Source organism: Uloborus diversus, chromosome 10, assembly GCF_026930045.1.
Source record: "Uloborus diversus isolate 005 chromosome 10, Udiv.v.3.1, whole genome shotgun sequence".
Taxonomy (NCBI): domain Eukaryota; kingdom Metazoa; phylum Arthropoda; class Arachnida; order Araneae; family Uloboridae; genus Uloborus; species Uloborus diversus.
Genome location: NC_072740.1, coordinates 131,157,875 through 131,172,564, shown reverse-complemented (window position 1 = coordinate 131,172,564; position 14,690 = coordinate 131,157,875). Strand labels below are relative to the sequence as shown.

General features: G+C 31.3%; 1 protein-coding gene across 1 annotated transcript in view; it reads right to left on the bottom strand.

Moving 5' to 3' along the window:
* Window positions 1-1,406: 1,406 nt before the first annotated feature.
* LOC129231181 (spermatogenesis-defective protein 39 homolog) overlaps window positions 1,407-14,690 on the bottom strand; it is a 74,839-nt gene continuing 61,555 nt past the window's right edge. Inside the window, exons 14-17 of the mRNA XM_054865428.1 lie at window positions 9,863-9,949; window positions 7,226-7,315; window positions 7,020-7,124; window positions 1,407-1,629 (exon numbers count right to left, since the gene is read on the bottom strand). Of these exons, the coding sequence (XP_054721403.1) occupies window positions 1,609-1,629; window positions 7,020-7,124; window positions 7,226-7,315; window positions 9,863-9,949 (303 nt within the window). The 3' untranslated portion in view covers window positions 1,407-1,608. The remainder of the gene's footprint in view (window positions 1,630-7,019; window positions 7,125-7,225; window positions 7,316-9,862; window positions 9,950-14,690) is intronic.

Here is a 14,690-nt window from a genome sequence, read left to right as displayed (position 1 = left end):
AGCCTTTTTTGCTCATGATTCAACATAATTACCACTACCAGGAATGCAGCAGGGTATGGGGGGGGGGGGGGGCGGGCAGACAACACTCCCACAGCATTTTTTTTTACGTCATATAGTCAATTCTTGTAAATCTGGGACTGTGCTAGAAATTATGGCCAAAATCTTGAGTTACTGCACCATATCAGGAATATGATAATTTCCAGACAGTTTTGAAAAAAAAATAAAATAAATAAATAAATAAATACAATAAAAAACAAAACAACAGACTTTTAAATTTTGGTCTTGTGTAATTTACACATCCATAGGAATAGCTTCATACAGTGCACTTATGGTATTGCAACTTCTTCCTCTTTCATGTAGGGTTATTCTTTTCTCTTTTCTATAATAAAGTTGTTTCCCTGCATTTGATTGCTTGTTATTCTTCAAGTTGTGTGTTGGATAAAAATATGTCACAAAAATGATACACTGAGATTATATTTAATCTGCTGGATAGGATAATACGTAACTTATTTTTCATTTTTCAATCCTGAAAACACATATTTGGTGATACAGTGAAATCTGTGTATAACGATACTGTCTATAACGATACTTTTTTTAGGTCCCAGCAAAATGTCAGCATGAATAATCAAACTGCCTATTATGATTTTTTTTTAGGTCCAACCAGTATCGTTGTAGACCGGTTTTACTGTATACCTATTAATTAAATTTTATAATAGTACAAAGTATACATTGATTATACACTCAAACCTAATTTTGTGTGGTGCATAGGAATCACAGAAAAAAAAAAAAAGAAAAAAAAATGCCTAAAATTTCAGTGGCTATAAAAAGTTTTGGGAAAAAAAATCTTTTTATTTGGTGGATAGGGGCTGCATAAAAAATTCATGCAGAAAACAACTCAAAACTTTAGGATTTCAACCAGGAATTGCTTTAAACAAATTCATATAAATAACTTTTTCAATTATGTCTCAATTTCATTGAAATTTTCATGAGCAGCACAAAAAAAAGTCATACAAAAAAAAAAAAAATCGCCCGAAGAATGCACAAAAGCACGTCTCATAATATGATGTTTAAGTGATGATAATGCTTGCTATTTTTTCGTATTACTAATATTTTTTTGTATGTGCATTCATTTTATTTTAAAAACATACTAGTAAAGTTCACTTCAAAAATATTGTTTCTTTATTTAATAATGTGTTAAAGAATGTAGTTTTCAGCACTAAGCCCATTTTGTCATTTATTATATTGATTCGTTATTGCTATCAATTGATTTTTACATGCATGGGATAACATTATGAAGTATCGCACCTGGAGTCCAATGCATGTAGAATTTTTTTTCCTTTTGTGTTATGTGAATTAAAATTTATCTTACACATAGCTTCTAAAAACTGAATACATAAACAAGAGAGTAAATAAAATTTTAATGAAAAATATGAAAGTGTACAAAAGCATAACAACTTTATAAAATCTATACATAAAATATACATATAAATAACCCAAAACCAAATGAGATGTGAAGTGGAATCTGGTGACAAAGTGCTGTGTATATAGTGAGATCCAGTCACAGCTTTACATCAAAAACGTCACATGAATGAAAAAAATATGTGCAAATCAATTCCTCCATTTAATTTTCTGAAAAAGAAATTTTAAGTGTTAATATATCTGCACATCGAGTACATTTTATTTTTATTTCCAGCCACACATATAAATAAACTTAAAATGTTGAGGAGTCATATATAAAGTCAGACCTCAATATAAGGTCACCCACTTACACTATATGACCAATATGACCAAAAGTATTGGGACACTTTCAAAAATTCACATTTTGACGTATTTCACGAGAAATAAAAGAATTACAGAGCAATTAGTCTTTTAACATAAAAAGTATACTCTAGCTGTCATTTTTCAACAACAATTAAGTCTGCTATTTATTTAGGGGACCAGCAACTAATTGAGGAAACAAAAAAAGGTTTTTGATCATTTTTCATTGTAAATAGCTGGTAATAAGGTACAAATTTATGAAATAAGTTAAGAACCTATCTAGAATTTATTTTTATATTTTCTTGAAAGTATCTCTTATACTCACAGAGATATAAGCGTTTCTTTAAAAAATGAAATGATTTTTCGAAGGTTTTCGACTCATATCACGCAGTTTTCCATCAAACTTTATTAAACTTTCAGAGTATTTGACAGCATGTTAGAGAAACATAATAATAAAATTTGAAGTTAAAGTATTGAAAATTTAATGAAATATAATTCACTTCATGAAATTTTTCTTTTTAAACATTTTGAGAAAATTTTTGGGAAAAAAAAATTAAATTGATGGAGTGGAATCGGGGACTCAGCAATCTACAAATTCATGCCAGCTCACTTAAAACATAGTAATGTTTATTTACCACTCACTAGAGCATCACCAGTAAGAGAAAACCATATGTAAATAAATAGAATCTAAAAAATGTTCATTTTTTTCTAAGTTCACTCAAAAATTCATAAAAATATGAGATCCCAAATTATGTTGTGAGAATTTTTTGAAAAAAAATCATTATATGTTTTCAAAGAAATTTATATTTAAAATTTCAATTTCATTTTTTTAAAATAAAATTTACAAAATCAGCCATGTTGCACATCATATTAAACAGCAACTATATTCGAATGCAAGCTTTCTTGACAATGGTGAAATAAGATGAGGCAAAGCGAAAAAAAAAGTTCCTGACGCCTAGCCTGATATTCGGGTGAAATTACTCTTAACTTTAGAAATCGAATTAGTTAGTTAAACCCACGCGTATGTAACCTTTTTCTTTGTCATAATTTCTGTCAATTGTTAAGTATTTTCAGTTTTACATCTCATAGACAGGTGGCGATCTGGTCCTATTTACAAAGTAGGTAAGGGTGTGATAGTTTATCTGTTAACACGGTTTTTCTTCCACGCCTCGTGACGTCATTGTCAATATAAGTTGCAAGCAATTATAATGCATCTTGAAATGCTATTTATCAAATCTTTCTATCTATATTTAGTGATGAGTACTAGTTCTGAGTACTGGTACTGTACTAGTGCTGAGTGCTGAAAAACAGCGCTCCAGAAAAGAGGGGTGTTTATGTGACTGATTAAAAATGCTCTTTCAAGGAATTTTAGAGAAAAATGCAAGGGAAAATTTATTTATTTGCAGAGTTTCTATTGCTGGTCCATTTTATGTTCAAGCGTGCATGAAAAAAAAGAGAGGTTTTCTAAAAAAATCAAAGTATTATAAATAAAAAATAAAAGAGATAAAAATCTAAAATTTGGACTTTTGATTATCTCGAAGGGTACAATTGATGAGTCAAATTTCAAAGAAATACAACAATGTGAGGGAAAAAACTTTGTTTCACTTGACATGGAATGATCCACTGAGTATTTTTTAAACATTTATGTGAATACAGCGTTAAAATAAAAAATAGAAAAAAAAACTGCATAATGTTAAAAGTTTTGCAGTTGGTTAAAGTTTTAAAACTTTAAATTATTGAAAAGAATGAGATTAAAAGGGAACAGAAAAAGAAAAATATGCTTTTCAGGAAAAATCCTGACATAAAAACAGCACTCCAGAAAAGAGGGGTATTTATGTGACTGATTAAAAATGTTCTTTCAAGGAATTTTAGAGAAAAATGCAAGGGAAAATTAATTTATTTGCAGAGTTTCTATTGCTGCAGATAAACTCTGCAAAATTTGGAGTGGTTGGTAGCCAATGCATAAAACCTGGTATGTGCAAATATCGGAAAAACTGATCAATCAACATCAAACATGAAGAAAGTTTTCTTGAACAATTAAAAACATATGATCAGTTTAAAAAAGATAACAAAAAGAAACAGAGAAAACAAGTGCAAGGAATGTTTTTAAAACTATTTAATAAATTAAATTATGAAGAAAAAAACTAAACATCTAACAAAGATGGGCAGTTTTCCTTAGTAATTTATTGAACTTTCTAATTTCAACAAACAAAATAAACAATGGACTTTGAAATTAAAGAGAGGATGAAAAATGATTGAGAAAAATTAAAAAAGACAAATTTTCATTTTTAAGGGTTTGCTTAAAAATAAAGCACCTTGGGTCATTCCGTGTCAAATCAACACACTTTTAATTAAAATTTTACCTCACCCCCTCAGATTTTGATAAAATTTGGCACACATATAGTGGGCACTAAGAATAACAAAAATACAAAATTTCAAATTTTTATCTTGAATAGTTTTTTGTGTACGGCCTTGTAAAGTTTTCAAAAAATCGTGAAAAAACTACAAACAAGCAATTTTCAAATTGCTCTAAAAGCTGTCAAAATTGAGTTAGAGAGGTGGGACCGGTGTTATTTTGTAGCTTTTTTAATGCTCTTTTAAGAGATATGCAACATGGCCTATGTAGTAGTAAAAAAAGTTTTTTTTTGGTGCAAATCAAATTTTTTATTTTTATTTTTTTCAAAAAGTACCACTTTTAAAATTTTCAAAAAAATTCTATAAATAGACAGTACTTTCATAAACTGCAAAGTTTTATGATGGGATGGTAATGGGAACTATGTCAAAAAAAATTACTACTGACTCCTATTTTTCATAAATATCAGATTTTGACATAATAATTATTTTATTGTAGCAAAATATTTTGTATTGAATGCTTTCATGACAAATATGAATGCATTGTACTTTAAATTCTTCTTATAAAAATATTTGTAAAAATTAAGGCAAATAAAGCACCAAAATTTAAATAAAATTATATCAATTTATGCTGTATGAAAAGTTGATAAATTTACAATAAATATTGTTGTGGCTAAATAGTTTGATAAGCAAGTATTATTTTAAAAAAACCTTTCCCTTCCATTCACTTGATCCAGTATCTGCAGATCTAGCAAGTTGGTACCTTTCTGTGCAAGTTAAAACAAACACAAAGTCTGCCACATGCCCCCCCCCACCCCATGTGGCAGTCTGGTATTTCTTCTAACTTGCTTAAGCCAGACTCTCCACAAGCATTCATTCAGTGACTAGAGACCTTGCTAACAAGTAGTGTTTTAAATTTTATTACTGTTTTAAGTTATCCATTCCATAATGTAAAATAGTTGTGATACCTCACATAAAAGAATTATTACTTTGAACTTCAGTATTTCTCATGTGTTAGCGAATTTAATCTATGATTAAAACTTGTAGTTAAAAGGCAAGTTTTAAGAATTTTTTTAGAAAATATGGAAACTAGTGAAAAATGCAGTACTGTGGTAAGAGTTCAGTGTTGTAATCCATTGAAGAAAACAAATCATCGTGTTCGAGATAGAAAAAAACTGAGAAATGTCACATCTAACATAACTTATCATGTATTCACCAAACAACAAAAGTATGTTCAACTTGTATTGTAGATTTCTAAAACATCATTATGTTATACAGAACTAGCAGTTTTGCCCCAAATCCACAGTTTATATATAGTCTAGAAATATAGGTTTTATGAATTCATTATGAGCACAGAGTGTTTATTTCATAAACAATTTAATGTATATTATATATAGGGTATATATAGTTTTATGTCAAACCTCTCTTATGGTGTGTCGAACGTCCCTCAAGTGGGGAGGTTTGACCCAGTTTGAACACTCTTGAAAAATCTTTAATAAAGAAAATAATTTTTAACTTAAATAAATAACAGCAATGTAAAAAGTTGCTTGGATGTATTTCCTTTCGAAAAAAGTCAACCAGGAATTTTTTTAATTCAAACTTAAAAAAAAAAAAAAAAAAAAAAAAAAAAAAAAAAAAAAAAAACTTAGTAAAAAGTGGGTCAAACCTCCCAGTTTCCCCTACTCAAGTGATTTTTCATAAAATCTTATATCACTACATTAAAATTATGATTATTTGGTCAAAACTGTTTTTATGAAAATTTTATTGTAAATATTTATTGTATTTGTATTTCATACAGCATAAATTGATATAATTTTAAATTTTGGTATTTTATTTGCCTTAATTTTTACTAATATTTTTATAAGAAGAATTTAAAGTACAATACATTCATATCTGTCATGAAAGCATTTACTACAATATATTTTACTACAATAAAATAACTATTATTTGGTCAAAATCTGGTATTCAAGAAAAATAGGGGTCAGTAATATATTTTTTTGGCATAGATCCCATTACCATCCCATCATAAAACTTTGCATGGCAGTTTATGAAAGTACTGTCTATTTACAGAATTTTTTTGAAAATTTTAAAAGTGGTACTTTTTGAAAAAAATCAAAATCAAAAATTTGATTTGCACCAAAAAAAACTTTTTTTACTACTACATAGGACATGTTGCATATCTCCTAAAAGAGCATTAAAAAAGCAACAAAATAACACCAGTCCCACCTCTCTAACTCAATTTTGACAGCTTTTAGAGCAATTTGAAAATTGCTTGTTTGTAGTTTTTTCACGATTTTTTGAAAACTTTACAAGGCCATACACAAAAAACTATTCAAGATAAAAATTTGAAATTTTGTATTTTTGTTATTCTTAGTGCCCACTATATGTGTGCCAAATTTTATCAAAATCTGAGGGGGTGAGGTAAAATGGGTGTGTTGAGTTGACATGGAATGACCCCCTTGTCAAAATAACTCAGATTTTTTTTTTTGAAATTAAGCATTTTAACAAGCCTGTTGTTACAGGTAACTAAAATAAAACACTTTAGAACACTACCAAGATTCATGACAATGCAAATCTATCATATTTCACAAAAGTGAGATTTCTACTTTCATTTTAATATAATTTTAAACAAAGTTACAAAGAAGTAGCAGAAATGCCTGCTTTTATAACATGAAATAGAAGCAAAACAGTGTTCTTTCGGTTAAAAAAAAGAAATGCTTACAACCTTTCGTTTTTTTTTTTTTTTTTTTTCAAAAAATTAAAGCATATGGGAAAATAATTTTGCTAATGACAACAGGGGGGGGGGCGCACAAAATAACTTTTTGGAGGAAAAATCTACACAAAACGTATTTATCATTCACTGCAATATTTATTACTGCTAACTGCATTAAAGAATTTTAAATACTCACAGTGTTTCTTAAGGCAACAGTAACAGCAACTTCTTCAGGTGTAGATGGCCGAAGAGTTGACTTGTATTCTTCTAAAGCAAGTCTATCTTTATTGCGTGAAAGGATCTAAAAATGTACATTGCATAACATAAACTTTGGGGTGAAGCAAGATTTTTTAATATATTTTTTGAAAATGCATGGAATGAAGGAATTTTTAAAATAGTTACCTCAATTACAACTCGGTGGCATTTAACTCGTTTAGCAATTTCTAATCTTTTTTCCTCATCTTTGATAAATTCCACATACCTCCATAATAACTAAAAATAGAAGTGTGAAAGAAATATTTTACAAAACATGTGAAATTTATTAGTAAAAAATAAGGTACTAATTATTAATAAAATATTAGGTACTTCTTTTACATAGAAGAGGATGAATATATTACTTTAAATCAGTAGCAAATCAATATATTTTCCCTTCAACTGCATGTAAAAAAAAAGTTTTTCATCTTTTCTTTCTTTGGAAAAAAAATGTTCACACACACACACACACATACACACACACACACACACACACACACACACACACATATATATATATATATATCTTTTGACCATATTTATTGAATACTCCACGGCTGATGAGCTCAGAATACAACCTTTCAACTTTTTCTATTAATTGCTGCTTGTATTATCCATTTTCTCATCATTATTATTCATAAAATTTTTTAATTATTTCTTACCAGGGCAGAATAGCAGCTGTATAAGCAAGAAGCTTTTTTTACATTAGAATTTTACACCCATTTAAGATTTAGACTACCTAGTTTGAAATTGGGAACTGCATTTTAATTTAACATTTTAATGTTGCTGTTCAATTTATCACTAACTATTGTATTCATCTGAGTTAACATTTAGGATTTGGAATGGTAAAGCTAGTACATAACAGTCCAGACATGACACTTTTTTCATTAGTTTGTAGCAGAAAAATCACACTTTAAAACAAAAAGGGGGGGGGGGGAGTTAGGCTAACCAATCATATATTTGTAAATTGAGCTAAAATGCCAACAAAAAAAATATCTTTAGACATCATTGTTGTACTACTTTTGAGCAAATGATTTGAAATAAGTGCAATAGTGTGAAAGTACACATGGGCTTACAGTAATATATTATTAGCAACATACCGTATTTGCCTGCGTATTATCCGCGGGCGGCCTATAATCCGCAGGTCCTAAAATCATGCTGAAGATAAAAAAGCTTCGTATAATCTCGGATAATACGATATAAAAATATAAAGTTTGAATTTAACATACCATTTGAGCAACTAAACTAAAAACGTGAAAAAGTAATTACATTGAAGGCATAATCAAAATTAATCTGAAATATAATCTAAAATATAATGATTTCTTCTTGAAATCTTGAGTATAGTACGCTAATTACTTGTGCAAATGGCTACCTATTTCACTGTAAACTTGCTTATTTTACATGACCTGAATCGCCAAGAGGAACATTCAAGCAACGTAAAATAACCAACATACAGGCAGGCAGCGAGGAAGAACATGCATGCTTCATAAAATAAACAACATTCAGTCGGCGTACGGTCGCGATCAGTGAATCCTACTGTAAAAATATTGAGGTTCAATGTGTTGGTGTTAAGTGAAAAAAAAATCACAATAATCTGCGGCTGTGTATAAACCGCACCTGATAAACTTTGCCTTTTTTAGCAGATAATCCGCTGATTATATGCAGGAAAATACGGTAATGCAATGTTAAATATTTTTTTGAAAAAAGTAAATGGTCCTGCAGGCCAGTAAGCATGAGGATATACTGGTCCATGACATATTTTCGGATTTTTCAAAAAAAATTTCCTAGGTAAGAAATAGTCATTTTCAAGTTAAGCCAGAAAAGTGAAAAGCATGAAATTTTCATCTACATTATACCAGTCTTTCTCCCTGTACACTAAGTACAGCTGCCGATTCCTCACAGTTACTTTAATCACATCAATAGGAGTAGATAAACTGTGTTGCATCCTGTACTTCTACTTCTATGAGTTATACTGAGAGATTGTACAAGAAAATGATATCCAGAGCTAGAGTGGAGAAATTTTTTTTTTTCCTCCTCATTTCTTGCTAATTTCTTACAGTCTTAGTAAGTGCATGAAATAAACATCCATTCTAGATTACTTAGCAAAAAAGTTATATTTTTCTTAAAATATTATTTTTATTCTTAAAATGAGCAAATAAATGTACAGTTTTCATCAGGTCAAAGTCTGAAGCATTTTAACGAAATTCCAAGATCTCTATTGTAAATCCAGGATCTTAGGGGAAAAAATAAGCTCTGGCAGTCATAATAGATACAGGTAAATGTGCTGACACTTTAATATAACACTCAATTACTCTTCATAAAGAGTTTTAAATGTGAGCTTATATAGCTGCTCAATGCATCTCACATTAAATTTTCAAGTAAATTACTGCTCAGCTAGGCATAAGTATACAAGTACTATTACATGACCTTATAGTAATATTTTTCGAAAAAAAAAACTAATCCTGACACAACTGAACAGATCTGAGCAATAAACAAAATTAAGCTCATGAGACATTGTACTAATGCCCCTTTACAGAAATGCAAAAGATAATGAATCAAATCTTTTTGCTAAAGGTTTATCAAATTTGCAAAAGTCTGTTCTATAAAATTTGCAGTTCTCTAGGCTATTTAAACACACATCTATCTTGCAGCATGAGTATACTCTTTTTAATCAGCAACTAGCATGTTCTAAAAATAATTCATATAATGATGAATTTCTAAATTTTTCTTTCTTTTTTCATCTGTTTTAAATCGCTGTGCAAGAAAAAATAAAATAAAATAACTTACTTGAGCTGGTGCACCCAGCTTTTGAAGTGTTTTCACAACATTGCTGAAACTGATACCACTTCTCATTTTCCGACTTCCAAACCATTTCTACAAAAATAAACACAAAATTAAGATTCATTTCACTGTAAAACAAAAAACTTTAGTTAATTGAGAGGCAGCTAAAGTTTAGTTTGTACACACAAACAAACATTGATTGTCTGACACAATTGCAGATCAGATAACTGAATTTTTGAATTATTAAGCAATCATTTCACAAAGAAAATATACAAGTGTCATAGGAGCAATTAAAAAAAAGAAAGGAAACTGAAATCAGTGCTACAAAATACCATACAGAATATATCTGCTTAGCTAGACACATTCACTACAAAAATTAGAGTACAAATTTGAATTTGTTGATTGACCATATTTAGTTAACCAATGCTTTGGTTGATGAATATTCAGGAAAAAATAATTTATACTATTTAGATCAATTGCTCCAACTTATTGGTTCAATAGAATTTTATGACAACAAGCACTTGATTCCAAAATTATGTAGCAATCAGTTTAAATAAGGAAATCCTATAGAGCAAGCTGTTTATGCTACAAATGCATTTTCTAGATTTCAAAAATATTAATCTTATTTATTGAAGAAAGCATATATTTCACTTTTACAGTTGCATAAGTTGAATGCAGAAAACAAAAAACTAAAATTTAAATAAATAAGAAAGTAAATAAATAAAATAGATCACTTAAGCAAATACTTAAACTTGGAAAAAAAACGAGCTGATGTGTGTATCACATGACTTTCTTTTACTCCAATTTAATGATAATAGTGTCTTGGAGTAAGAAAAGAAATACACTCTGTCGCGAAAAAAAAAAAAATTATATGCACCTAGAAGAATTAGAGCCACAATCATAAAACATGGCACAAATGCAGTTTGGAAGCCGATATATAAACGTTTAAAATTTCAGTGCCAATGAAACAAGGCTAAGCGCACTACGAGCATTTGAGTTGCACAGGTAGGAGAGTTTAAAAGCATGAGTACTTGTGCTGTAGGGCTCTTCAATCGAATATGTTGGCTTCGGTAGACTGTATTGTGACTAAAGATGCCACTAAGACTTAACCTGCGGCAGTACAAACAGCTGACGGAGTTTGATGGGGGCAATATAGTAGGCTTCAGAGAGGCAGGTTGGTCAAACTGGAGTATCGGCCGCCACCCTCGGTAGGACTGATATGGTAGTTGCTCGGTGTTGGCAACAGTGGATCACGGAAGGGAGAGTCTACCATTGCGGAGGGCCAGGGCGTCCCAGGGGCACCGACAATGTTGCTAGCATCGATTCAATGTCACTTACCTCCATCCAGGCATCCAGTGGTATCGAGGAAAACCATTAGGAGATGACTGGTCGTAGTTGGTTTAAGGAGCCAAAGTTCATTAAGACGCTTGCCACTGACCCCACATTACAGGCAGTGTCGACTGGATTTTTGCCGACCTCGGGCAGCTTGGAGTGTAACAGACTGGAGGCATGTGATCTTCAGCGATGAACCCCGATTCAGTCTCAGTGCTGATGATCCCCGCACAAGTGTGTGGAGGTGCACCGGCCAGCACTCCGATCCGGCATATGTTGTCGAGCGGCATAGTCATTTCACAAGGTGTGACAGTGTGGGGAGCGATTTCTTGAGACACACGATGATCTCTAGTTGTTCTCCAAGGCACTTTGATAGCTCGCAAATACGTGGATAGCATTTTAACGCCGATTGTTCTGCCCATACTATCAAGTCACCCATGTGCCATTTATCAGCAAGACAATGCTCGTCCACATACTGCACGACTCTCTCATTATTGTCTTCAGGGATATGACGTACTCCCAAGGCCCGCCAGGTCACCAGACTTTTCGCCAATAGAGCATGGCTGGGACTTGCTGGGAAGGCAACTGCAGCCATCCCAGGATACAGGAGAATTAACAACGCAGTTGCGAAGATTATGGCATGAATTTTCGCAGGGGGGTCGGAAGTGACCTAATTGATTCGATACCACGTCGTGTTTCGGCTTGTATAGCTGCCAGAGGTGGCTTCACTACTTACTGATTTGTATCCTTTAGCATGCTGTAACTGCTTAATATAATTATCTTTTATTCTGAATTTTTAATCTTCTTCATATCTCCTTTTACACTACATGCCTGCCAAGTTTCGTGAGTGTCGCACAACTTCTTCTAGGTGCACATATTTTTTTGCGACAGAGTGTACTTTAAATATTTTCACCCTAAGTTTGTTGTGAATCGAAACAAAGAGAAAATGTTTTATAGAGATAAATTATCCCAATATTGGCAGTTTTAATGCAATTCAATGGTAAACTCTAAATATGGCCAAATTAAAACCAGATTAAAAAAAAAAAAAAAAAACGCCAAATTTGTCACAGGAAAGGTGGTGATGATGCTGTTTTTTGACAGAGAAGGCATTGCGCATACAGAGTTTATGCCAAAGGGTACCACAATTAATGCATCTTCTTATTGCTAAACACTATAATGTGGGAATTTGACGTCTTTTTCACTTTTTTTCAGTGGAAACCAAATAAGCGAGCTTGTACAGTAAAGATAGTGTACAATAGATGACAAAAAATGCAAAAAAATGAAAAATGAAAAATTTGCAGTTACTGCCCTTTACCTGCACATGGCAGTATACTGATGACAATTACTTAAAATTGATGGCCAGGTGAACTACCAAAAGGCATTGTGCTCCTCATGACAATGAAAGACTGCATGTAGCAAAAAAAAAGTGCAGACTTCTAAAAAAATTGGGTGGGAAGCGTGGGCTCCTCCTTATAGCCCAGACCTTTCCCCTCCTGACTTTAATGTTTTTGGTCCCATGAAACAAGCACTTTCAAAGCGACAATATTATTCAGATGTAAGTAAAAGCTGCAACCCAACAATGATCATTGGACATTGGATGGGATTTCTTTGCAGAAAGCATCAAAAAAACTTGTATCACGCCTCAACAAATACTTAAATAACAGAGGTGGTTACGTTGAAAAGGAGATTTTGAATGAAACTTTAAGATACCAATAAAATTGGTGTAATATTTGTATCCTGATTTGTTTTCTTGAGCAATTCAACTAACTTTTTGACTGACCCCTGTACACACTTTTACAAGAAAGCTCACAGAATATTCAAATATATTTTGAAAATAATATTTTTTCCTGTAAAGCACTGGACACATTGCAAAAGCTTAAGAAATGTAGTGTTGAACAAATCTGATATGCTGTTCACATTTCAGCAATTATTATATTCTTTTTTAGCAAACAAAATTATGTGTGAAAGCTAGGTAAATCACTTTCAGGAAATTATTGAATGTGCTCTCATTTGAATTCACTATAGTACATTTTATTTGTACATCTGTTTACCATTAATATCACATTAAAAAATTTTAAGGTCATGCCAATAATAAAAAAAAGGTAAATAACTTCAAATTTAATTGTATGTGATAGGAAAAAGGTTTAATGTAAACATTACAAAAAAATCAACTGTAATGAAATTAAATAAGAGTTCAATTCATAACTTTTTAAAACAAGTTTTTTTTTTTTTGGATTACAATTCATTGCAATAAAATATATGTACATTTAAATAAATGAAATGGAATGACTGCTTTGCAATAATTATTTAAAATACACAAGTGAATGAAGTAGGTTTAAAAGCATTAAATTTCATTATTTTAATGTATACCCTTCTGTTAGAATTGATAAATTAAGTTAGGGTTAAAAATACACAGGTATATTTTTATTCAACTTATAAGTATGCGGGCAAATAAACTTTTTCTAGATCATTAAGTATCATCACCTATTAAGTATATAAATCATATTTTGAAATAAAATCTGGATTATTATCTGGTGTACAAATAAGTTTTAAAAGATTTTCAAGAGATGGCCTCACAAATATTAACCTGAAACGGACAATGCTGCAGCTAATTTCATTTTATAGTCTCAGCATTAGGATTTCATTTTCAGTATGTGACATTTCACTAAAGGGGAAACAACAGTTTTTGTGTGCTCTGAATATGTCAACTATTGTGCTAACAAGACACAATTTGAGGGAATTGAGGGAAAGTTTACTTTTCTGCATTCATTTCAGGAAAAGTGCATCTGAAGGCCATTGAATGCTGCTAGAAGCTTACGAAAACATGCTTCATCGATTTCTACAAGTGAATTTTGGTATAGACGTTTTAAAAGTGGTGATTTTAATACCAATAGCAAAGAGCCTGATGAGCGGCCACAAAAGTTTGAGGATGCCGAAGTGAAGGTCATATTATGAGAAGACTAGTCCTAAACAACTTTACCGAACTAAATAGATGCATTTGAGACGAGCATTGAGGGAAAAACGACCATAATATAAGAAAAAGGTAATTTTGCAACATGATAACGCTTGGTCACTTGTTTCGCAGCCGGTCAAAACATACCTTGATACACTGAAATGGGAAGTGCTATTGGCTTTTAGCCCAGACATTGTCTCTTCAGACTACTATTTGTTTTTGATGATGACGCATGCTCTTGAGGATCAGCACGTCCGCTCTTTTTGATGAAGTCAAAAATTGGATTGATTAGTGGATCACATCAAAAGACACCTTATTTTTTCGAGATTCTATCCGAAAATAGCCAGGAAGATGGGAAAAGGTATTGGCCAACGATGGACAATAATTTGAAGGATGAACATGAAACCATTTTTACACAAAAAGGCGTCAAACTTGAAAAAAAAAAACCCCTTAAAACTTATTTGTACACCAGATAAATAAAAAGTACAGCACATGTTTCTCAAAGTGAGTCAAAATGTTACCTATTTGTTCTCACTTCCGAATTTAAAA